Raw genomic sequence first — 26,006 nt, 5'->3', positions numbered from 1 at the left:
TCTTGGTAGGAAAAATAGCCAATAGTGTATTGTAAACGCCATGTAGGAAGGAAGGACTTCTGGTTTTTGTCATCAATCATCCAGGTTTTGTTTAATTTTCTTTGTATAATAAATATACAAAATGGGAAATAATTCACTGTGTTGTGGAATTGATCAAACTTTGACAACTGATGTAAAGAGCTGCCAAGGGCAACAATGATATACAATATAAATGATCAAATTGAGGACGTTTGAGGGTCAGGTGAGGTCAGGAAACCTTTGGGCTAGGGCTAAACGTCATGGAAAAGAATTATTCGGGGGGGGGCGAACCTATTTATTCAGAAAGGTGAAGTAGCACCAGACTTTCCCTTTTGTTGTAATTTATCAATTTATTTACTTTTATATAGCCAAAATTGGCCATAATTCAAACTTAAATCTAGATGATAATTACGGATATTCTTCACCCTAACTGGCAACTTTTTTTTTTAAACTGGCAACCTTCTTCCTGTTCAGGGGGCGGCCCTCTTCCGCAGACAGTAGTTTCTGGAAGGAACCTCATGGTTGCACCATGGAGAAAGTGAGTATACTGCTACTGTTTTCCCTGTGTTCTTGTCAAACGTGTACTAAAACATTTGATGTGTTTCTGTGTATTTTAGCATTTGTTATTTTTTTATTTCATTTATTTACAATAGCAAGAAAGTTTGGTGAACCTCAATGGGACTTAACGTTAACAGTTTGCAAACGTTACAAAGCTAACGCTAACATTAGCTTAACGTTAGTAGATGGCTAACATTGCCTGACCCAGCTTCATGATATAGATAGCGATACAGGGGCTAGACAGTTAACGTTAACCAGCCCCACATAATATGCTGGGCTGCAACCCAAACTGAAATGGTCAGTAAATGCTAACGTTAGCCAATTGCCGAGTAATGTTATCAGACTAGCGTTAATGTCTTAGATAATTACCCCCACCGTACGTCAACGTTAGCTAACGTTAATGGGCTTTCATTAGTCAGCATTGATCGAGCACAAATGGAGAACATTACAGCTAAGCTTGTCATCCAGTGATCAGGGCCTTGTCTGTGTCTTGATATGACAACAGCTAACGTTATTGTTAGCCAACAGCAAACCGGCAGGTAACGCTAATACATAACTGTTGTTAGCCCATCTTGTGGACGCTGTCATTGTACGTGTGAAGCTGTCATGTAAGCTGCAACTGTTAAGCTAAATCTGGGTTCACCATAAAATAAAAGGGAGAAAATCGAAAGCTCAAAAAGTCGAAGTTGCTCAAGTGGCAGCAGGCGGTGCAATTGAGTATTTTTGGACACCTATGCCACACGCACACACACACACACACACGACGCGGCTGTCATGGCTACAAGATGGCACATTCTGTCGTAACAACTGCGTCCTCTCGAAGGTTCTCGAATCACAGTCAAGCTGCGTGCAGAAGGGAAAAGTTTGACTCCGCTTATGCCCAGCAGACACGCAGCGGCTAGCATGGCTCAACCAATCAAGTTATGATTGATTTTTCAGCTTTCCAATCAGATGGAACCCTAACTCAGATTCGGAGAGAGTTTCATTTTGGTTTTTGGTGTTAGTTTTGCGTCAAGGATGCAAATTTTGTTCTCAAACTTGATGCATTAGGGTTGGAATGGAACGATGTGAAAATTTCATATCACGGTTATGAGTATTATCACGGTTTGTTAAAATGTGCTGAAGATTTTCAAAAAGTACTGATACACTCACAGAAATCATTTCTCCAAGGCTGTGCATTTGCATCTGGGAGACAGTTGCCAAGTTTGGTTGATGATGGACAGTATTTACCACGTTTTTCAAAGCACTGTAATCATGGTAAAGTAATCACGGTACCACAGTTTTAATGATAATGAAAATTTGAAACGGTACGGTTATCGTAAGGAATTTTATCACGGTTATCATTATCATCCGTAGTTGAAATACACACTGAAACACATAGTTAATTTAGGACTCACTGTGTTAATAAATTGAAACGGATAATAAATCACAATATTGATCATTCTTACAGGAATCTACATCCCCCCGCCTTAGATTGAAAGATGTTCGCTTTTAAACAGGATATTTTCGTGCAGTTCTGTAACCTAGAGCAGTGGTTCTCAAATGTTTTCACGTGAAGGACCCCTAATTACAAAAATTAGACCACGGACCCCCATTTGATAGGATTTTGTCCCACGGTCCCCCATATGATAATAAGATTGATGCTTTTAGATGTTTTATTACAGAAAGTGTATAAAACCCATGACCAAAATAGTCAGTGTTACTTATGAATGGAATTATAGCTAAAATAAATGACCCCCCTTTTGGCTGGGGACCCCCTGGAACCCCCTCAAAGACCCCTGGGGGTCCCCGGACCCCCATTTGAGAACCACTGACTAGGGCTGTGCGATTTTGCCTAAAACTAAAATTGACGATTTTTTCTCTCAAAACTCGATTTTCGATTTCGATTTCGATTTATTATACTATTATACTTCTCTAAACATTCGTTGCCCTGCAGAGCTCTTTTCCCCCCTTTTTTCCATAATTGACAATTTACGCTTTTACTCTGAAGGTAGAACAACTCAACTTCCTGTTTTAGCTTGCCGCTGCTATGCTTAACTTCCTGGCTGTTGCTTGCTAACTTGACACTGGTGGATTTGCGTGTTCCTCCGTGAGATAATTATATTAGTGTCTAAGCGACCACCCGTGCTCGGAGTTATATCTGTACTAGAATAACACAGTCACAACAGGAATGCGTGGAACTGCGATAGCAGTTAGGGGGAAATTCAGACACACAGGGACAAGTGAGTCAGCTGAGGCAGCCATGAATACAGCCAATCTATCAGTACTCGGTGGCCTCACGTGTTGTTTTGTTATTATGTGAACTGGCAACGTTTCATCGTCCGGTGATAATGTCTGTGTTTCGTGTGCGCGCGTGAGTGTGTTGTGGCAATCGTTATCTTGTAGGCTACAGCCTGCAGTGCAACAAGCTGCTTTTTGGTCGGAGGTGTTGAAATAAGTCCATTGTGCTGCTGTTTTTAGTAGCCAGTATCACAGCCTCTAGAGAGACTTTACACAAGTAGCAGCATGCGTACATGAGAGAGAGCCGCCCCGCGTAACGTACTTACCCTAGTTAAAGTGAAAAAAAAAAAAAAAAAAAACGATTTTACGATTTTCATTTTTTTAACATCGTCCTAACTAATTAATTCGATTACGATTCAAAATCGATTAATCGCACAGCCCTACCACTGACCTAGAGAACCTTTGGGGAGACCAGGGGGGATATTTACTTTTTTTTTTGCATTTTCTCTTCTGGCCTGGCGGGGGCGTCATTGGCCTGGCGAATGGTAGGGGAAACACTGAAAACATCACAATGCCTATACCAGCTGCTTTACACAACGCTACTACCATAGGATAATACGACCGTGGAATGACGATACCAGCATCACGATAGAGACACTGCGGAGCGCGTCATCATTCAGAAACCACGCCCAAAACGGGGGGAAAACAGAAACCCCCCCCTCCAATCCTGGTGTTCTCCTATGTTGCGTGTTGCACAAAAAGATTGTATACACGGAAGATGAACACTCCAACTTACTTCCTTGACACCTAGATCCACATTTTTCTTCTCGCCAATTCTCAATGGCTTCCTTGTTTTGCTCAGGAGGAGTACAAAAAAACTTTAACTGGCGATTTTTTACATTTGTTGTGTGCGCAGCCCACCACACAACAGCTTTTAGCTATGTTTAATTCAAGGAAAATGACACTGGTCTATGGGAGTGAACGGAGCGATTTCCCCTGTGATGGGCGTGGCCTATTTCATGCAGTGTCTCGCTTTACCTCTGTTCCCAAATTCACTGGTTTCTGTAGTCATTATACTATATTGACGTTAGCGCACCCTCTTCTGGAAGCAACACGTGTGTGTGTGTGTGTTTCTATGCGGCTTTGAAGAAGGCAAACCTGCCATGTTAGAAGTGCAGCGCCAGCTGCTAGCCATTGGCTACAGGTGAAGAGTCTCAACACACACAGAGACACAATATACTTTTCACTAGCCCTTAGGCAGTGTTGGGGGTAACTCATTACAAAAGTAGCTCATTACATGTAATATATCACTTTTAGCATTAACTCAGTAATATAACCAATAGGATTTCAGTGATGTTATTTATACCAGTTACTTTGTCAAGTAACACAAGTTACACATTTAGTTAAAACCTTTTTTCCTAAAGCACATATAAATAAAGATACACTCATTTCCTAATCAAATTGTGTGTTTTTATGCAAATAACCACAATAGATGAAAATAACAAAGCAAAAGGATAACATTTAGAATTTTGGACGGTTGACATTATTTTTCGGGATGTTCTGGGTCATTCTGCTACTGTGGTGAAACGTGAAAGTAATGCAAAAGTAGTGTAATAAGTACCGAGTTACTCTACACAGACAGTAATATTGTAAAGTAACATTACTTTCAAATGAAAGTAACTAGTAATATGTAGTATATCACATTTTGAAAGTAACTTGCGGGTGCCTTCACATACCTCGTTTTGTTTGGTTGAATCGCACTAGAGTTTGTTTTCCCCCTTGGTGCAGTTAGTTTGTGGAGGTGTGAAATGTGAAATGACGTAATGCAGGGCTCGACATTAACGGCTGCCTGGTTGCCCCGGGCAACCAAAAAAAAAATAGGGCAACCATTTCTTGGCCTTTGGTTGCCCCAGGGGCAACCACGTTTTAACATGCAAAGAAATATGTACAGCAGCAAACAGTAGGGATGCACGATATGGATTTTTAGAGCCGATACGATAACCGATAAATATATTCTTCTTGGCCGATAACCGATACGATATAACCGATAATTATTATATAAAAAAAAAAATATATATATATATTTTTAGTTTTTAACTAGGGATGCGCCGATCCGATATTGGTATCGGGTATCGGCCCCGATATAGCACAAAATTCTAGATCGGGTATCGGTGGCAAATGGCCCGATCCATAGACCGATCCATAGGGGCCATTCTATTCACTCTAATTCTATGTGTGTGCAGCGTGTGATGTCATACGCTAGCAACGTGCTCAGCACGCCTGGGGTAGACTGTTTCCAAACAAGCTGATGTAGGCTAGGCAGCAGCAGCTAACAGCATGGAGCAAGCCAAAGGATCACCTATTTGGAGGTATTTCATGCTAGCTACGCCAACCAGTTTGACACAGGGCTGCCCTGTTGATAAGCTGACATCACACACACGGACCCTCTCTCTCCCTCTCTCATCTCCCTGACGCAGCCGTGCTTCCGCAGCTAGTTAACGATCTTTAACGAGCAGCAGCTGTTGCATGCTCATGTGGTGAAACGCTGTCCAGAGACAACCTGTCGTTGAAACGCTGTGCAGAGACAATAATATGGACTGTCTATCACCCTGAAGTTTGCGTGAGCACATAGCCTACATGTAAGCTGTGATACTTATGTTGTGAATAATTGTACCTCATTCTGTTTGTTTGTTTAGAATAGCCTTAAAGCCTACTTGCAACGGTCTTGCTCAATTGACTGACGGTTTAAGTAGCCTACTTTTCAGATGAAGTTACCTTACCTTATTATCAGTGCTGTTCAGGCTAATGTAGGATTATGTAGGCTAATGTTGATTATTGTGCGCTAATAATAGTAGCCTAATTCTGTATTGGTTTATTGGTGTATGGACACAGTTGAAATGTTTATTACTCTCCCTTATTAAGACAATCTGTTAATATGTGCTAAACAAGAGAGGTAACGTTAGTTACTTATATCAATACACAGTGTACTTAGCTATTGTATAACAGAAATAACTGTCATATTTGTTGGATTTACATTAAACTCAAGACCATTTATTTGCTTATGTTTATTTCAAATCCTGTAATATCTGTATGTTCAACTCAGTTCATGGAAATAATCAAAGCTCAAACAACAAAGGATTCTCTGACAGGAATTATTTCCATATTGTACCACCAACCCATGCCAGTTGACTAAGTGCATAGTATCTTAAATATAAGGTGACTAAGAATGGCAACCATATTACAGTTTCGGCAACCAAAAGCTGATGCCTAGCGACTGCAGGGCTGCATGGGGGAGATGAGAGAGAGAGTCTGTGTGTGATTTATTAATATTGATTTAGGGTTTTAGGAATATAAGAAACATGTTTATTTTGGGGTACATATTTTGCTGTTTGCTGTCCCTGTTGTTTAAAATGTGGTTGCCACTGAGGCAACCACAGGCCTTTTTTTTTTTAATGGTTGCCAAGGGCAACTGGACAGCCGTTAATGTCAAGCACTGGTATCGGATCGGTACTCGGTATCGGCCGATACTGGCCCCCCACATATCGGTATCGATATCGGAGGCGAAAAACGTGGATCGGAGCATCCCTATTTTTAACCTGTATTTTATGCACACCTGGGGTTAAAAAAGGGTTAGGGTAGATGTATGGATGTAGTGAGCATAGTTCTGACCTAACCAAATCTAACTGACATCACTGTGAACGCAAAACGAAGAAAACTTCTGATATAATATGATTGTTTTAATAAAGTGTATCACTCAATTATAGTCAATACAAAAATAAAGGCTTTTATATAACGGAAAGCCAAGCTGCTTAGTCTGCAGATAAAACACAATGACAAAAGGCATAGTAATTTAGACTTGTCATACTGATCTGTTAAAATTTTGCATGGGTTCCAGTTCTCAGTGAGTTGTAGCCTGGGCCCAATGAATGGGGCAGGCACTATATAAACCATCTGTGTCGTTTCACTTTTTACTGAAAAATGCTGCCACCAGATTAAAGAAAAGAACCCTATGTTGACTGACTGATGCTTTTTATGTAGCCTAATGTGCGCGCGACTGCGCCTTTGTTTTCATTATTGGCTGTTAGATGGCTCTGTCCAGCACTATGGTCCAGCAGCTAACGCTAACTAGCGCGGTTAGCTTAACGTTAGCGAGTGGTTGCGAGTTAAATACACAATCCCTGGATGTTTCATTTCGGGTAAAGGGGTTTCCATTAGTTTCTATAAGTTTACGCCAGCTCTGTGTATTAAGTGCTTTTGCGGGGCTGTTTGATCACAAGCCACAGACTGTAAATGTCACAAGCATTTTGTCTGCCAAGCGGACGAGTCTGCAGGGTAGGCCGCACGACGAGCTAATGCTAACAAAACTCGCTAACAATAACAACAAACATATCCGCTGCATCATCGCCAGCTTTGGTTTAACGTAATGCCAGCTTATTGGTTTCCCCTCCTCTCGGAACCTGTGTGGGACATGGATTGCAAATTACAGTAGCTTGATAATTCTGAAACTGCAGCATACTGGCAGCAGCCATGTTTGCGTCGCAGCTGTGATGTCACGAATGTGCGACAACAAAAGCTCCGCTTCCGAGGCAAAAAATAAAGCAGGATTATTATCGGATAATTTATCGGAAAAAGGCCATTATCGGAATAATAAATAATAACGCAAATGGCCATATTGGCCGATAATTTATCGGTCCGATAATTATCGTGCATCCCTAGCAAACAGCAAAATATACACCAAATAAATATGTTTTAATACTTGTGAGTGACATAGGCTATGTGACATTTTATTGCTGTTACAATCGGAACGATGTTACTAATTACCAGTCGGAACCTACGTGATGCATGCTGCACGTGCGGTGTGTTTAACGAGTAGGCTACTGACTCGGACAGGTGGCTGCTCCGCCTGCTCGCACACAATCACAGCGGCTGCAAGACGCACCGTGAAGATATCAAAAGCAGATGAAGTCTGGCTGCATGGGTCCAAGGCAAGCCCCGACTAATGTTGCTAACCTTGCTTCAGCATCGACATCACAAATCGAGCTGCAAGATCATAATTCAAAGAACAATAACGAAGAACCGCGTCCGCCCGCAGCCCCCGGCACAGAAACAAAGGACGAGGAAATTATCATCGAGGTGAAATACCCCTGGCTGCGTCTTTGAACGGGACAGAAAACTAACGTTATACTGCAAAGCATGTAGCCTACAAGCCTACAACATACATACACCCTTCAAAAATGTTTTACCACCGCGTATATGTGCTGAGGAATGCTTTGCATCCCTGCCTGTCTGCCTGTCGCATACGGGGTGAGAGAGTGGAGTGCAGCGGGGACAGGGCCGCTTCTGGGTCTTTTGGGGCCCTATGCAACATGTTAGAGTGGGGGCCCCAAACCACTGTCATCATAGTATCCTTAGTATTTCGTTATCAATAACACTTTTAATTAATAAATTAAGCACAATATGAACAATAACTGTTAAAAAAAAATATATGAAAATGAAAGTTCACAAATATTAGTTAAACAAATCCTTTCAGTGCAAATGCATTATGAAAACAAAAAATAAGATTTGTTTAGAAAACGAAATTACACAAATGTATTATTATTATTATCATTATTACTAGTACTACACCCGGTGCGCGCACTGAATAGGCCTATTATACTATACTATACTATAGACTATTATACTCACTTTTCTGTCACATTGTCATTATTAAGCCGGCTTATGACTGCATAGTATCTTAATTACTCAAAATATAAGGCGACTAAAATTGGGCAACCATATTTTTATTCGGGCAACCAAAAGCTCTTGCCAGGTTGCCCCTCCGGCAACCACTTTTAAAAGTTAACGTCGAGCCCTGCGTAATGTAATGTGTGAATGCAGCAATCGATCTCTGGTGCGCACCAAAAGCGAACAGAGACCTGATGGAAGAAGTCAGGCGGCTTAGCAACTGGATGTGGACATTTCTGACAAAAGCAAAAAAAAAATTACTTACTCAGAATAACGTCGCCGTTCCATTTTTGATAGGATCCACCTCCAAAAACGTTGTTATGGCGGACATCTTGGAATTTCAAAATCACGTCCTAATGAAACCTATTTCTTACAATATTTCAGCTTCTAAACCACGTAGGATCACAATTTCAGTGTCTACACATACATTTTCAGGGCCAAGGAATACAATTTTAGCGATAAAAATAGTGTCAGATAAAAAAAAATTCAAGTCGGATGGTTTTTAATGGGTTTAGTTGACATGGTAGGTGGCTTAGCGCTAGATTTGAGATGGATGTGGACGTTTCTGACAAAAGCACCAAATTGTCCACAAATGCTGCCCATAGCCATAGCTTGCCATTTTTGATAGGATCCACTTCCTGCAAATATATTATGGTGGCCATCTTGGATTTTTAAGGTGGCCATAATATAAAAACCTATATCTACATCTCAGCTTCTGACTTAGGATCACAATTTTGGTGTCTAAACTAGGGATGTTCATTTGGAAAAATGTCCATAATCGAAAATCGGGAAAATTAACGATCAATTATCGATCATATTAATAATAATAATATATATATATATATATATATATATATATATATATATATATAGATAGATATTACAAAATGAATGCCTATGGCAGAAAATACGAAAGACGTGTTCTCCTCAATGAACTCTATTTCAATGTGTCTCCTCTATAACACTCTGCTGTCGCCGGCGCATGCCGGTGTGAATTCCCCATGTTTAAAACAGTTTTGTTGGCACAAAGGCCCGTGCCCAGCCAGAAAACTAGAGACTATATGAAGCTCCACCTCACGTTAGTCGGCTGTGCAATGGAGTGGGGCGAGGAGGAACGAATTCCACCCAAACCTAGTCCACAAAAAAAACTAAAACAAAACAAAAAAAACACAATAATCAATAAAAATTCCACATGATCGATTCAATTCCTTAACGATCAATTATCGATTTTCGATAATTGATGAATATCGTACGGTTCATATCGTACCGGTTATCGGCTAGGAGAAGCAGATATGTATCGGTTGAAAACATCCATATCGTGCATCCCTAGTAAATAATCTATATTGAAAATGGATATAAAAAAATATATCATTGTTATTGAAGCAGATTTGATCACGATATATATATATATATTGATTTATTGTCCACCCCTAACAGGACTGTTACAATATTGTGAATTTGATTGTATCTCCATGGTTCACAGGTCTCTGAATTGAAAGACCAGGGCAACAAGGCGCTGAGTGCGGGGAATATTGAGGAGGCTGTGCGTTGCTACACCGAAGCCTTGGCTCTCGACCCCTCAAACCATGTCCTCTTCAGTAACCGCTCGGCTGCGCACGCCAAGAAAGGCAACTATGAGAGCGCTCTCCAGGATGCCTGCCAGACCATCAAAATCAAGTCTGACTGGGGAAAGGTGAGGTGGCATGCGCCCCGTTTACTTTGATAACATGAATGAAAAAATAAATAAATAATCTGATTTAATGTGACATCCCCCATTTTTGATTAACCAGGGTTATTCTCGCAAAGCAGCAGCGTTAGAGTTTCTTGGCCGTTTGGAGGACGCTAAAGCAACTTACCAAGAGGGGCTCCGCCAAGAGCCAAGTAATCAGCAGCTGAAGGAGGGTCTGCAGAACATCGAGGGCCGGCTAGCAGGTAGAAATGGCCAAATTTGTAATTTCTCACAAATGTCTAGCAGTGTCGCCGCGAAAAATAGTGTTATTATGACATGAAAACTGTGTGCTAGTCAGCTTTTCATACCTTGTGTGTGTGTGGGTAGAGGAGGATGAGACATGACTACTGACAGGATCATTCAAGCAAAACCACATTGTGACTGAGTGCTTATTGTTTTCCAAAAGGGAGAGTTAGCAGTCCACTCAGCTTGTCAGTGTTATTTTTCATGTTGACGGCGGGGAAAGTAGTAGCGAAGCAAGTGGGAGCAAAAGTGGTTCCAGAGTGTGTGTGGACCACTTGAATGCCATAATGCTGTAGATCACAGTACTCATAAGCATCCAGAGTGTGTGGACCACTTGAATGCCATAATGCTGTAGATCAGATCACAGTACTCATAAGCACGTCTCGCCTCACCAGAGAAAAAGATGATGAACCCGTTCGCAGTGCCCAACATGTATGAGAAGCTGGAGAGTGACCCTCGCACCCGCGAGCTCCTGGCAGATCCCAGCTACAGAGAATTGCTGGAGCAGCTCAAGAACAAACCATCGGAGCTTGGCATGTATGTGCATTTTCAAGGATTTGTCGGCCTTAAAGATGCAATATGTAAACTTTTGTAAGATTATTACATTTCAATGATCTAAACATTAGTAGACCCATGTCATACACTTTTTGTTGTTGTCTACTTGCATTATCTTAAATGTTTCCAACTAATGTTCTAACCCAAAGAAATCTTTGCTGTGCAATAAAGACTGACACTAAAGTATAATTTCTAAGTCAAGCTTAAGCAACAACAAAAAAGATGAGATCAGAGGTAAAATGTTGTAAGATGGCCACGGTTCCTATGCAGGTCTGGAACGAGTCATTTGCTTGTCCTGAACAGTTTGAGAATTGCACAAGAAGTCGTTAAAGCCATGGAGACATGTTGCTCAGTGCTAATACATGACTACCCATTATATTTGTAATCATTTCATATATTGTGAAATTTGTTAGAATAACCTTTAGCTAGAGAATATATTATCCAAAAATAACTAGTCACCAATTAATGTATAGAAATAGTGCAATGATTCTCAAATGGATATGTATTTGTGTACGAAACCTGAATATTTAAACGTCACAAATGCACTTGTCTGCGTAGGAAGCTGCAGGATCCCAGAGTGATGACCACACTCTCTGTGCTGCTGGGCCTGGACCTGGCTGGGATGGAGGAAGAGGAGGAGCCCACCCCCCCTCCACCCCCCAAACCTAAAAACACTCAACCTCCTCCTCCCAAGGAGGAAGACCTGCCCGAGAACAAGAGAAAGGTACATCAGTCTCTGGGTTCAACTTCCTCCTTGTGGTCTAATTCATGAAGGGATTCAAGCTCAGCACCTTTTTTAGAGAAATTCACTTTTAAAAATCCAATTCAGGTGTCATTTTGGTTTATCACACAGTCTAGTGCTGCCAAGCCATTCATTGATTCTTGGCAAATGCATCATGAGGGTGAACTTACACTTAAAGCAGGACTAAACCCCAAAACGGCTCAAAATTTCCACATTTGAGACCAAATTTATAATCTACAATTTTTTTTATTATTTTCAACAGCAGTAGTGCCCCTCTATGGGTTCAAACCTGCTTTTTTTTTGCCCTTCAAAATGTGGTTGCATCCTACGTCACAGCCAACTCCTGCCTTCCCCACTGATGTGAGAAATGTTTTTTTCATGTGATTATTACTGTAGTTCACGCCAGGAGTTTCAACATCTCCATTCACTCCAATGGACCTGTATTTAGCGTGAGCCCTAGCGTGAGCCCAGTACGAACAGGCACGCACCAGTTATGTTATCTCTAGGCCTAATTATGCGAAAAAACAAAGTAGCCTATCATAACTACGCAGACGACACTCAGTTGTATATAACTCTTTCCTCAGCTGACTATGCTCCCATAGAATCATTGTGCCAGTGCCAGCATTGATCAAATAAATAACTGGATGTGCCAGAATTTCCTACAGCTAAACAAAGACAAAACCGAGGTGATCGTCTTTGGTCCCAAAGAACAAAGGCTTAAAATCACTGCACGCCTTGAGTCTCGATCCCTGAAGCCTAAGGATCAAGTCAAAAATCTTGGCGTTATTATTGATTCCGATCTCAACTTTAACTCCCACATTAAGTCAATCAGAAAATCAGCTTTTTATCATCTTAAAAATATAGCAAGAATTAGGGGCTACATGTCCAGACAGGATCTAGTAAAACTAATTCACGCCTTCATCTATAGTAGGTTAGACTACTGCAATAGCCTTTTCTCTGGTCCAGGGATTCCGTTAGCCGGCAATTGCCGGCTTTTAGCCGGTATTTGTTGCCGTGGGCCGGCAAATTAAAAGGTCACCGGCTCAAGTGGCTGGCTGAAAATACGCCAGATAAATAAATTAATTCTATAAAATAGCCTAATATTGTGTGACCTATAGCCTGTGATGTTGTCAATAAGATACGACTTAAATAGAGACTTATTACATCATATTTTTTCCGCCCCCTGTATGTTGAGTGTTGGTGAAAAAGAAAAATATAGCAGACGCTTTCGGATGGATTCAGGATTCAATAGCGAGTGGTAGCCAGCGCTGGACCCGCTGTGAGGAAACACACAGGAGGAAACCGAAATGTCATAACAGACATCCCTTGCTAGGCCAGTCCTTTTTTTATCGAGATCATGCAACGACAAGTAGCCTACTTCAGGCCAGTAAGACGGCAGGAAAGAAACAGAAGCGTGCCTGCCGCCGTCAAAAGCGAAAGCAACCCGACATAGGCTGTCAATTTAGCGGAGGTAAAAAGCCTTTTTACCTACTCGGGCGAATCAATCAATCAATGGCTCGCGCTTGGTTCGAATGATGAGGAGATGAATCAAAATGCTTACCACAAATAAAGCCACATGGGAGCCGAGGACGAGTGCAGGAGAGCTGCCGCAGGTGCCAGGTGTGGAGTGGGAGAGATTAAGGTGCGTAGCCTATTGCTGGAGATTCAAGTTGTGCGCCGTCTGCACTGACACTATCGCACTTATTACTTTTAGCTAACGCTACGTTGTTTTTTCATCAAGGCAATGTCCAGAAGATATGGGTTCATGAGTGTCTGCAAATGCAGATAGATAGGCTACAGTAGGAGCATGCATGTTGTCTGTTTCAATAACGAAAGTGTCCTTACCGGGAACGACGTGCCGACCAATTAAATATTCTTGCTGCGAAATCGACCTCTTAATGACTGGTTGCCAGTGTGTCATAGAATAGATTTTAAAATAGTGTTATTAGTCTATAAATCACTTAAAGGTCCCATTCCGTGCAAAAGCTGTTTTTACTTGTAAATGCATATATACTGCTGTCAGCCCTCCCTGTAATGAGTGGTCACACGCTCAGAACTGCCACAGTTGGATTTGTCCCTATCCAGCGTCCCCCTGCAGTCTCCTCCAAGCCACACCCCCAAACGCTTCGTTTGCCCAGAGGGGAATTGGGACGTCACTAGCTTCCTCCTGCATACTGCGCGGGTCTCTCTCACACAAGCTACCTGCACCATTTAGTCTATAGCCACAAAATTAACACTTCTAGCTGGAGTGACGCCAACTGTACGTGATCCAGCAACTGCAGAGGTGCATTCGGTAAGTCTAGGCATTTTGAGATGTCCTCTTTAGCGTAGTACCGTTAAGTTAACGATAACTTGCAACCTAGCGTGCTGGTCCACAGACGCTAATCTGATTGGCCGCTGGGAGCCTGGGGCGGGCTCTCCCTCAGCGGCCAATGGGAACTGTTAGTTCTGAATATATTATAGAAACAGGCCATTCTTGGGAAGCGACGAGATGAGGAAGTGAGAACTCCGTCACAACAAACGGGGTTGCTATATTTTCGACAGATTAATCCAGAATCATGTTTTATGGACCAGAGACACACGTTTTTAAGAGGTTACAGCTGCACGAATTGGGACCTTTAATGGCCTAGGCCCAAAATACATAGCTGAATTGCTCCCACGCTACGAACCGTCTAGACTTCTTAGGTCAGCAGGGTCCAGCTAAACCAACATCAAGTTTGAAGCATAAAGTACCAATGGCACAAGGTAGCACTCACAAAACTTCAGGACAAAGGAGCTCTCAAATTCACCAATTTATTTGGCCATGTCACAAAAAATGCCAACGTTTCGGCCTCTCGGCCTTCTTCAGGGCATGGATTGTTAATGTTACATTTCACAGTTCAGCTTGCATTGGTTGCAGCATGCGACTACTGCCAAGCAGCATGCTGATTTAACTGTCAGACAATAAAACGTAAAAAAATAAATCTCAAGTAGTACATTAGCCAATGAAAACCACTATAAAAGTACATAATGTTAGTAATATCCTGAAAATGACATCAAGCAATTTTCCCCTAATTATCATAGCCTAGGCTACTTTCAGCTTTCAGATTAATATCCAGAAGGTTGAGAGACATTTTCTTTTTGGCGATTCAAAACTAAACTTTGGCCATACTGTATGTATCATGGAGCTGACAAAATGACGATTTCAACTGTGGTCTATTGTCTAAGCAATTACATTCATAGAAAGGGCTTCTCTCTTATGAATTATTTGAACACTTCTGATTTCCATTTCTGTCTCTTATAGGCCTTGAAAGAAAAAGAACTTGGGAATGCTGCCTATAAGAAGAAGGACTTTGCTGCTGCACTGAAACATTATGAACAAGCAGTCAATCATGACCCAACCAACATGACTTACATTTCCAATCAAGCAGGTATGCATTACCATAGGTTGGAAGAACAGAACTACACTAGATCCTTTTTTATCCAAACCTCAAACATCTGAGCCGACTGCCGGGATGTGTGCTGCACAGCAGTAGTGCCGTGCTGCTGCAGAGAGAGACACGAGAGAGAGAGCGCATAGGAACAGAATTGGCACCCAATGCCCAAAACACGCACACTCTATCTCCATATACACTGCATCCACAACACGAGATCTCTGCCAAACACTTTTCTCCACTACTCCATAACAATGTCTCACTGTGAACTTCCTGATGCATTCTGACGCATTCAGGTGATAACGTGGGGTGGCAATGTGCCAAAAAGTGAGCGCTTGCCGCCTTGTTACATTGCCCAGAAATGGCTCATTATATCATCTGGTAGTTGTGGTTATGATCAGGAGTTCACTGCATGTTTAGAAATGGCTCATATTTCATCTGTAGGGTGTTCCACCCAGAAGTGGCTTTCACCAAGAAAGCTCACATCAGCCAATAGCAGATGGCAATTTGAGTATCGGGCGTTTGCCCTTTGGACGTCATGTTTTACACAAGCTTGGGACGCTGATGGGTTTTATCATTCACATTTCTGTTTGCTAGCTCAATTTGGTTGTAATTATTGGAATTGTCTCAATATGGCTGTAATCATTTAAATCTCTGGTTTTGTCAGAGCGGTTACCTCATTGTGCTATAGATGCAAAAATAGCTAGAAGATGCTTAACTCATTGAGTGCCATGGACGTCTTTCGACGTCCAATTAAATAGTGACGTAGAGTGCCAAGGACGTCTTTCGACGTCCAATGCGTTTTTTGACGGTGGGACGTCGATCAAAGCCTTCTGCATCTCCTGTACAAATATTGTAGCTATTGGAGGTCTATAACCTATTTTACAAACCCATTAGGTGGCGACAGTGCTCTCCAGATTAGAGACAGGTCCTGAGAAACAGGAGGAAAAAGCCGTGATCAAAGCGAAACCGATGCATGCTGCAGCCAGAGCCATATAGATTGCTCTGTCTGGAGCTGACGTTGGCTGCGCGAACAGGAGTCAATCCGCGCACACAACTGAGCCCCTCTGTCTCTGTCTGTCTGTATAGTTTCTCCACACGATTAGCCACCAGAAAAGCAGCACCCGACGCCAAACCATTCAGCAGTCCGGTTTGGCTCTTCCCTATCGCGCTGGGAGCCGCCCGGCACACACAAACGGAGCACTCCGAAAATAGAGTGGGTGCGTGAGGCTGTGTAGTGTGGGGAGGAGTTTGCAGCTGAGGAGGGGAGGGGGTGAGAGGGGGGTGGGGCACGCAGGGCATCACACAACTACACCACGTCACTACATCAGAAAATATTATCTTCAGACTCAGTGAATGTGCTTGAAATGCTGCATTTCACAAAAGGCGGAATATCTCAGCTAATAATTTGAAACGCCTGTATTTGCTCAAAACGACCTATCTTCTCCGGCTCATAACTAAAGAACGGAAAATGGTATCAATAAACCTTTTTTTGCTGATGATACAATAGAGCCAGTTCGTTCTTTGTGCGTGTTCGGTGTTTACATAGTAATATCACACAATATTCTGTGGGCCTCGAGAAATCACTGAAAACGCTCTGAAAACTCTGGCACTGGGAGCGTCCGTTCTCCAAAAGTGGCTGGCACTCAATGAGTTAATGTCTTGGTATTGAGCATTTCATTGATTTTCACAATGCCACAGGGGGTGCTTTAATTGAGCATGTTTGCATCTTCATCAATCATAAGAGACTACCGTAAAATACCAATTAGAAGCCGACTTCCAAATTGCCGCGGGTCCCATATATAAGCGGGGTCTGGATACATATTTTGTACATAAAAGCAGGTCCCAATTTGACGCCCGGTTAGTTTTTTCAATGTTTTCTTTTTACCTTTGCGACATCCTGTTGAATGCATCTCCCAAACACAACGAAGAAGAAAAATCGGATGAAGAATACGAACAAGAGGAAACGGGAACAACGAGGGAAAAAAACACATGCACGAAACTTGCTGATCAAAATTCGTTTTCCCTCAACATCTGATGATTCTGAAAATTGTGTAGGCATTTCCTGAAGATTTTTATACACAAAAACCGACATCTCTGGTATAATAATTATTTTGAGAAATGTGCCTATGGTATATTTCCCTGCCAGCGGGCATAGAAGTCCGCTTCTAATTGGTATTTCACCGCACTTTCACATGTGCGCTACTGAAGAGGGTGCTCCATGAGTGATGAACAGCGGAGGAGGCAGCGCATGCAACAAATAATCTGCTCACATGATGATCATGTTCTCTCACCTTCAGCGGAGAAAGTTTAGTGGTAAATACCGGTAGGTCACAGTTCAGCTCAAATTTTATTTGATTTCATGTACAGGCCAGAACTGGCATGCAATGTGCTCTGCTGCGCTGAGAGGGAGGCGCGGCTCTCCCCATAGACAAGCAATCGTGTGGGGTGCTGTAGCCAACTCATTCAAATAAATGGTTTAAATAAACAATTTCATACTATTTATCTTTGCTGAGCAATATTTTTGTACAAAAATAATTAAAGCAGGTCCCAAACTGCCGCAGGTCCCATATTGACGCGGGGTCTGGCTACATATTTTGTCAATTAACGCCCGGGCTAATAATTGGTATTTTACGGTATTTTAGCTTGGAGAAGAAATGTTTTATTTAAATGTTATTTGCATTAAGGTCAGACCTTTATGACCTACTCTTCTCTTTGTTTTCCCTTCAGCTGTGTACTTTGAGAAGGCAGAGTATGAGAAATGCCGAGAGCTGTGTGAGAAGGCCATTGATGTGGGCAGAGAGAATCGAGAGGACTACAGACAAATTGCAAAGTGAGTTCCTTGATGAACAGTTCACACGTAGCAATCCAGCGCTGATTTTAGGGGTGAGAATCAGAGTAATTCACGATAGGATACTATCGCGATACTTGGCTTTCGATAACGATAGTATCACGATACAGCGATTCTGCGATAATTGATACATTGCAAGAAATTTCATCTGCGATACATCACGATATTTGTGTAACTGAAGAGGAGAAAATACCCCTAAAAAGGCAAAAAGCATGAATTATGTATTTATTCGTAGAACTGATATGAAACAATGTACAACAAAGGGCAGACTGCATATTCCCTCTTTAACACACACTGACTGCCCCTTGTCCATGACTCCACGTATGAAGTCAAAATGTTTCAAAGGATACAAAATAATGCCTCACTAAAGTCTTTTCAATTTGTGTTAATCAAGATTAAAGGGAAAAATTCAAAATAAATGCAAAATATACACCTTTCAAGATAAAATGTCACGATATGGCATCACAATATGGTATCACGATACAGGTGCCAGTGTATCGATAATGTATCACAAGAGGAAGTATCACGATATATCGATATTTCGATATATTGTCCCACCCCTAGCTGATTTTCGACCAGCGAGCCAGCGACGATTTGCCTCTGATCTTGGGGAGGATTTGTCGACGAGCTCCAAAAAGCCTTGTCGAGGGCTCGGAGCTTCTAGTCTGAACTGGCCATAACTCTACAACGTCTTATGGGTCAAACCACACGATCAATGAGTTTATATTAAATACTTAGCTGCTGTGTCAGAGATACATTTTACAACCTCAGCAGGATTTGATTTGACAAGGGCTGACATACACCAGTGGCATTTGCAACTTTTTGACATTCTCGATTAGAAGTAGCTATAGAGAGTACCGCAAGGAAGACATATTCTTCATAGGGGGAAAAGGCTATGGGATTTCAGAATGGTGATTTGGGTTAAATGCATGAAATAAGGTCTGTTAACACAAGCTTATGGGAGTGGTCATTTGTGTTCAGCAGGATAATCTTCACAAACACTGACCACTTTTATGACTTTTGAAGCATTTAACTTCAAAGGTCATAAAAGGCATCCTCGTTTGTGAAGATTATCCTGCTGAACACAAATGACCACTCCCATAAGCTTGTGTTAACAACAGACCTTATTTCATGCATTTAACCCAAATCACCATTCTGAAATCAATTCACTTTTCTCATTACGAACTGAAGTGCTACTTCCAGACTCATTCCTGTGGTACTCTATTAGGAAACTGTTTACGTGGTGAGTGAAATGGTAGGCAAACGCTACTTTGTTTCTTCAATAAGGTCTCACACAGGCGCAGAACGTACGTGTTAGTTTACCGCCGGCTGTAGTATTTGCGGTGTGTTCAACTTTTTGCCTCCGAAAAAGGCAACTGAACAGTCTGCCTTTGTTCCTGCTAGTCATTTCAAGTGTTCTCGGTGTGTCTAGCCTCTTACTTCCTTGTGTGTGTATTCTGATCAGAATTGCCAGTTACCTTACTGTAGGGCAGGGGCGTGCCCAACCTTTTTTGACCGAAGATCTACTTTTCAAGTAGCCAGCCTCCCGAGATCTACCAGTCCAGTTTCAACATCGCAAACGCACACACATCGTTTCCAGCCTGCAGTAACTAACCTCACAACACTTTCTCGTTGTGCCACAACCACTTGACATTAGGGCTGTGAATCTTCACTGGCCTCACGATTCGATTCGGATTCAGAGGGCTACGATTCAATTCGATTACGATTCTCGATGCATCTTAAATTGATGCATCACTTTTTTTCCCCAATACATGATTTATTTTTTCTCACTTTCTTTTTTCTCACTGTGTGGCTACTTTTAAAATAAAAGTGCATTTGAAATTGCATTGTATTATGATCCATAATTAAAATAAGAAAATAATAGCGTTACCACTGCGCTCAGACTGGTGCGTCGTCCCAAAAAGACTTAATGGAAGAAAGGAGAAGTGGGGACCGCACTCGAATGCAATAAACAGCTTTAATGTGCCAAAGAACATTAAAGCTGTTTATTGCATTCGAGTGCGGTCTCCACTTCTCCTTTCTTCCATAATTAAAATAAACAACTGCATGTACTTCCATTATATTTTATTTGATTATTATTATTTTTTATTTTTTTAAAGCATCGATTTTTGACGCGATCGACCTGGAGTCAGTCCGCGGTCGACCAGTAGCCCGCGATCGACTGGTTGGGCACCACTGCTGTAGAGCTTCACATACACCTCAGTTTCCAGGGAGCTTGTCTCCAGTACAATCCAACATGCCCAAAGGGGCCAAAATGTCCTTGTGAACAGAGTAACACTCAATCAGCAATGTGACCTGCCTATATCCATTGTCATGTTCATGTAATATGGGATTTACCACACACCCCAAGAAAAGAAAAGTGCAAAATGTGTCAAAAATGCTGAGCATTTGGTAAACTGGAAGGTATGTGTAATTCATAAGCCAAGTTTGAATAAACTAAGTGATAATCTTACCAATTCTGAGTTGCCTTTGCTTTATTAGATGAGGAAACAGGAATGATGTTGGTGGCTCTCTGCGCTTTCTGATTTTTTTTAAGAACATGTTTATATCCTCATCCCTCTCCTCCTCTTTTCATAGGGCATTGGCTAGAATTGGGAACTCATACTTCAAGCAGGAAAAATACAAAGAGTCAATTCAGTATCTCAACAAGAGTTTAACGGAGCATCGCACCCCTGATGTCTTGAAGAAGTGTCAGCAGGTGAGGAGGTGTAGGCCTTTTAGTTTTATTACTTGTTACTTTATTTTTTATTACTTGTTACTTTTCCACTGAGCTAGGTGACGCCAATTCGGGTGATCAGAACTAGGCATCTTAAACTGTGTTGATCTGTCTAACCCAGCTAACAACTCAGCCCTAATAATATTTTGCAAAATAGACTATAGAAATAGTGGGAGAAATGTAGTTAACTTAGTTGCGAGTAAGTAACTAAAATCTTTGTAAGCTGCGTTTAGACTATTGTTGAAACCAAGGTATTGTTACAGGAACTAATGTCACTTTGAACATCTATTATAACAAAGTTATTTGACACTTTTTACACCTTGAAAAATGCATTGAATCTGCAGGCAGAGAAGATAGTGAAGGAGCAGGATAAACTAGCCTACATCAACCCTGATGTAGCCCTGGAAGAGAAGACAAAGGGCAACGAGGCCTTCCAAAAAGGTATGTGCAGGGCTTTTTCTTTGTATGCGATTGGATTCTCTCTTAAGCCGTTTTCCCACATGCGCTTTGTACCGCTAAATGACCGGAACGTGGTCTAATGCCTGCATGTGGGAAAGTCGTCGTGCCGGTATAAGCGCGACCCCGTCATCGCCGACATTTCACCAGTTTCGAGCCAGTCAGAAGAGCGGTGTGCGCGATAACAGGCGCAAGTGTAGAACGGGTGCAGTCATTTGCCGGCATGGGCGAGGTGTACACACGTTGCTTAATGTTCCAGCGGGCATAATCTAATCATTCGCGCACATTAAAGCAAACTGGCGAAATGATCTTGTGATCTCTCCTCTCTGCTGCCTGCTCGCTCTCTGGCCACAGTCGTTCAGTCCTCCTCCTTCAGTCACAGGCACAGCCCGACAGGGACACAGACGAAGCAAATGCATGAAGCGAAATGTGGAAGTATTTTGCTTGTTGCCGACAGCGAAGACAAGCCCGGACACATCAAACGAAGCCAGTCTGTAAAAAGTGCTTCAACGCGACGCAGGTGAACGGATAAACAAGCAAACTTATTTCACCATCAAGAGTTTTGCCGACACGTCACTCCCCACCCGCTCTGCAGTGCCGCCCCGCCCCCCCAACATACAGGCAATTTCGCTGCTAGATTCCCATATGCGAGAGCCGGAGTGTGAAGGGAAATGTCCGATATTGACTTACAGGTAATTTTCCGGTACGCATGTGGGAAAACGGCTTTAATGTACTCACTCTTCTATCCTGTTCAATAGGAGACTACCCCTTAGCCATGAGACATTATTCTGAGGCCATCAAGAGGAACCCTGGCGATGCCAAACTCTTCAGTAACAGAGCCGCCTGCTACACAAAACTCTTGGAGTTTCAGCTTGCCCTGAAGGTACTGTGCGTCACCGCCAAGCCCCCCCACAGCAGTTGGTTATGTATTTTGCTCACTTAGACGTATTCTACTAATTTTTGCTTCTATCGCATTTACTACTGTTTATCCTATGCTATGTTGTGTTCTTATTCTTATTCTTCTTATTCTGCTTATTTTGCATTTGCTATTGTTTACTTCTTGCTATGTGTGTTCTGTGAGCGAGCTACTGTAACCTGTCCCAATTTCCCCCCGGGGATCATTAAAGTCTTTCTGATTCTGATTCTGATTCTGATAATGAGATTCAAACCTGGAAAAAGTGCCTCTGAGTTGTGTTGTAATTGAAAATGACAATCATATTTCATCTGTCATAGGATTGTGAAGATTGCATCCAACTTGATCCCATCTTCAGTAAGTAGTGAACTTTAACTGAAGTAACATATAATTACATTTGTAATGTTACTCTGATGTCACGCGAGCAAAGGAGGCAGGAAGGGACCCGGAACTGGGGGTAACCCGCCATTCAAATCAATGAGCGTGGATGTGAATTTTGTAAATAAATTAAGATACGTACGTGGTCTGAGCTTCGGTTTTTAGCCCGGATATTACAAAAGCTGATTCATAACTGGTCTAAAGTCGCGTTATAGTAGTCGGGCGCACTTAGTGACAAGCCAGACAACAGTAAAACAGACAGGTTTTTGTATTGAGTTTGGCATCAGACAGACAGTGAGCCCCCGTACCCCCACGCGTTGTCGCAACAACACCGGAAGTAAGTCTAGAGTAACATTACGAATTGATTCCTATAACTATCTTTGCTGTTTCAATTCAAGGTGGATATTTCTTCTGATTTTAACGCTTAATTTAACACCCGTCTACAGTAAAAGGCTACACACGAAAGGGAGCTGCTTTAGAAGCCATGAAGGATTTCACTAAAGCTATGGAGGTGTACCACAAAGCCCTGGAGCTCGACTCTTCCTCAAAGGTATTGTCAGTGACAGTGTAACAAAGCCCACACCTTAGTTCATATGTATGAGATGAAGATCAAGTTGTCTGCTGATAATGACCCGTGTGTCTGGCTTTCTTCACCCACCCGCCCTCGCACCCATCCAGGAAGCCACAGAAGGCATTCAGCGCTGTGTGATGAGCCAGACGACTGTGAGAAACGACAGCCCCGAAGACGTGAAAAGAAGGGCCATGTCTGACCCCGAGGTGCAGCAGATAATGAGTGACCCAGCCATGAGAATGATCCTGGAGCAAATGCAGAAGGACCCTCAGGCGCTCAGCGAGTAAGCTGGCCAACTCTTGTTTAGATTTGAATCTCTGTGCAAAATCAACATTATGAAAGTATACCATCATTGTTTGAAATGCATGAAGAATTGACTGTTTTTCCCTTTTCTTTCCTTTTTTTATTCCACCCTCAGTCACTTAAAGAATCCAGGCATTGCCCAGAAGATTCAGAAACTCATAGATGTGGGACTGATAGCCATACGGTGATGAGAGAAAGAGCCAGACGCGTGAGGAGACTTCAAGACCACAGCGCAAACAAAATGCAATTCCCTCCAAATATTGCATCCTCCTCTTTTTTGCCTTCAAATTCAAAATGATATTGTCCTCAGTCTCATTCAGACTCTGACCTTTATGTGTTGTTTTTTTTAAATCAATCTCACAAATTGTTTTCATTAGTAATGACAAAAAGTATCTTGTATGCCACCTGCAAACTTGAGGACTCCAGTACTGGAATAATGTCGACGGATTATTAAAAAGGTGTTACAATACCCATGACAACAGGGGAAATCCACCCTAAAACAGTTCACGTTATTCTTGTAAAGGCTTGGAAATGGTTCAGGGAATTAAAACAAAATGGGGAAAAAGATGAATTATCACAAGTGAAAACGCAAATGTAATTGATGATTAGGTTCTGGAAGTAGATCACTAGTTAGAATTGGCAATATTGATTATGTCCTTTTCTTTTCCACTCCCATGCCGCTGCAAAGCTTATCTAGACATGCTGCTTGAAAGATGTCAAACATACAGCTTGTGTTCCTCTGCTCCTTGTCTCACAGCTTGACCACAGTGCAGAAGAGCTCTGTCCTGTCTGCCAGCCATTCAAATGCAGGTAGCAAAATCTTATAAGCACATTGGTACCCCGATCCAAATAATTTGAAAGTAATAGTTTTTCTTTGGTTTAACAGTTTACATGATTTTTGTGTGTGTAATAGTCTCCTCCAAAGAGTCTCTTTGAATGGAGTATAAAAAGTCTGTACTGTTTCATGAAGGGACACCTTGTGGAGCTAATCCACTGATGATGGGTTGTGGGGGATGGAGGACGTGGTAATAAATGAAGCAGTTGTGTACCCTATTAGGCCTACTCTCACAAGCTAAAATACAAATTGACAATTTCAAAGGTGTGCCAGAGAGTGTTTCTTCCCCATGCCTGACTGACTCTGCTCTGTCTTTAAAGCAATGTGCAAATTGAGATTGTTTTGAATCTGACCTATGTTCATAATTGTTCATCTTCATATTTCAAAGCTATGCTAAAAAAAAAAGTTACTCCTTGGCCCATGATACACCCTTCCACAAAGTTTCATGAAAATCGACCCAGTAGTTTTTCTGCAATCCTGCATACTGACAAACAAAAGATTTACAGGTTTATCATTGCAGACAGGTAGGCAGGTGCATCGATGATTCATTATCAAAGTAGATGCTAACCAGTCTCAAATTTTGCATTGCCAAGATTAAAACTAGACAGCCACCAGCCAAACTATGACGATTTGCCCGGAGTGAATTGGTAGCCTGGGTAAACCCAGCCCCCACGTGACCTGCTCTCAGACAGACCCTGCTCACTAGTCACAGTAGTAGTGACTGAGAGCAGGTCACGTGGGGGCTGGGTTTTACCCAGGCTAGTGAATTGGTTCAAGGAAAAGGAATACTGTGAATTTTGGGTATAGGGTGGATTTACCTTTTCATAAAGTGGCTAGTTGGTGGATTAATGGAGTCAAGATTGCATCACAATGTTCCATCTTTAATGGTTGGCTTGACTTGGATGTGTTGAAGCCTCAGCAGGCCAGGTCACTACAGCCTATTGAGTACTACAGCTGGGGAAGAGAAGCAAGTGATCACAGTTTAGGTGACAGTATCCAGTTTTTGCTCGGTCAAATAGAGATTCCCTATAATTTCTTGGCTTTAGGCACTGCTGTTGGAATTTGTCCTCCGATAACAGCAGCTTGTTTAACATCCATTTTGAGAGAGAAAATGCTGTATAGGCTATTAAATGAAAGTATCGCTGTTGACCAGTATAGTACACATGGCTCCAAATACTTCAGTCACAGAATTATATGTCATATCTCTATCCTTTGGGTTCTTGTGTTAAGGGAGGATTCAGGCTCAAAACTCTGTCTATTGATTTTTTTATTTTTTAAGCCTACTTTTGTTACATTTTCACAATAGCCTTGCTCTATCTGGAATCCATGATGTGCCACAAAATAAAGTACAGGCGGCACGAACAGTGTGGCACTCACATGTAAAAGAAACTGTCAAAGAAGTGTCATGTATGAATCCTGTTCAGCAAAATATATCTGAATGTATTTCGAAAAGTCATTGGTGGCCGTCTTGTTCTTAAAGTATTTCATTGTTAAAATAGTTGAACTACTTTTCTTCCGTCCAGCAGGTGGCAGTGAGAGACCAACAATGTATTTACACCAGTCAAATGGCTTCAAAATCTCTTTATGCAGTGTATACTATCAGGGGCATTGTGGAGGGTAAACGCAGACATTACTATCTGTATCAATTACGAGGGATCAGCCGATCAGCATTTTTGTAAACAAACTGCGTCACTGGGTGGAAACGGCCATGGGGCTTGAGCGTCTGACTCTAGCCGGCTGACTGACAGTTCACACAACTT

General features: G+C 42.0%; 1 protein-coding gene across 1 annotated transcript; it reads left to right on the top strand.

Annotated features, from left to right (window-relative positions):
- The first annotated feature begins 503 nt into the window (after positions 1-503).
- On the top strand, positions 504-25,702 carry stip1 (stress-induced phosphoprotein 1). The gene is made up of 14 exons (XM_083640227.1): positions 504-556; positions 10,004-10,213; positions 10,311-10,452; positions 10,888-11,029; positions 11,606-11,771; positions 15,073-15,199; positions 17,933-18,035; positions 20,652-20,772; positions 21,135-21,231; positions 22,005-22,129; positions 22,480-22,516; positions 22,984-23,087; positions 23,216-23,391; positions 23,527-25,702. The coding sequence occupies exons 1-14, from the start codon at positions 548-550 to the stop codon at positions 23,597-23,599; spliced, it is 1,632 nt and encodes a 543-aa protein (XP_083496353.1). The 5' UTR covers positions 504-547; the 3' UTR covers positions 23,600-25,702.
- The last annotated feature ends 304 nt before the right edge of the window (positions 25,703-26,006 follow it).

This window comes from Poromitra crassiceps (assembly GCF_964638095.1).
Source record: "Poromitra crassiceps genome assembly, chromosome: 1".
Lineage (NCBI taxonomy): Eukaryota > Metazoa > Chordata > Actinopteri > Beryciformes > Melamphaidae > Poromitra > Poromitra crassiceps.
The sequence above is the reverse complement of the archived record's forward strand: the minus strand, read 5'-3'. Positions and strand labels throughout refer to the sequence as shown.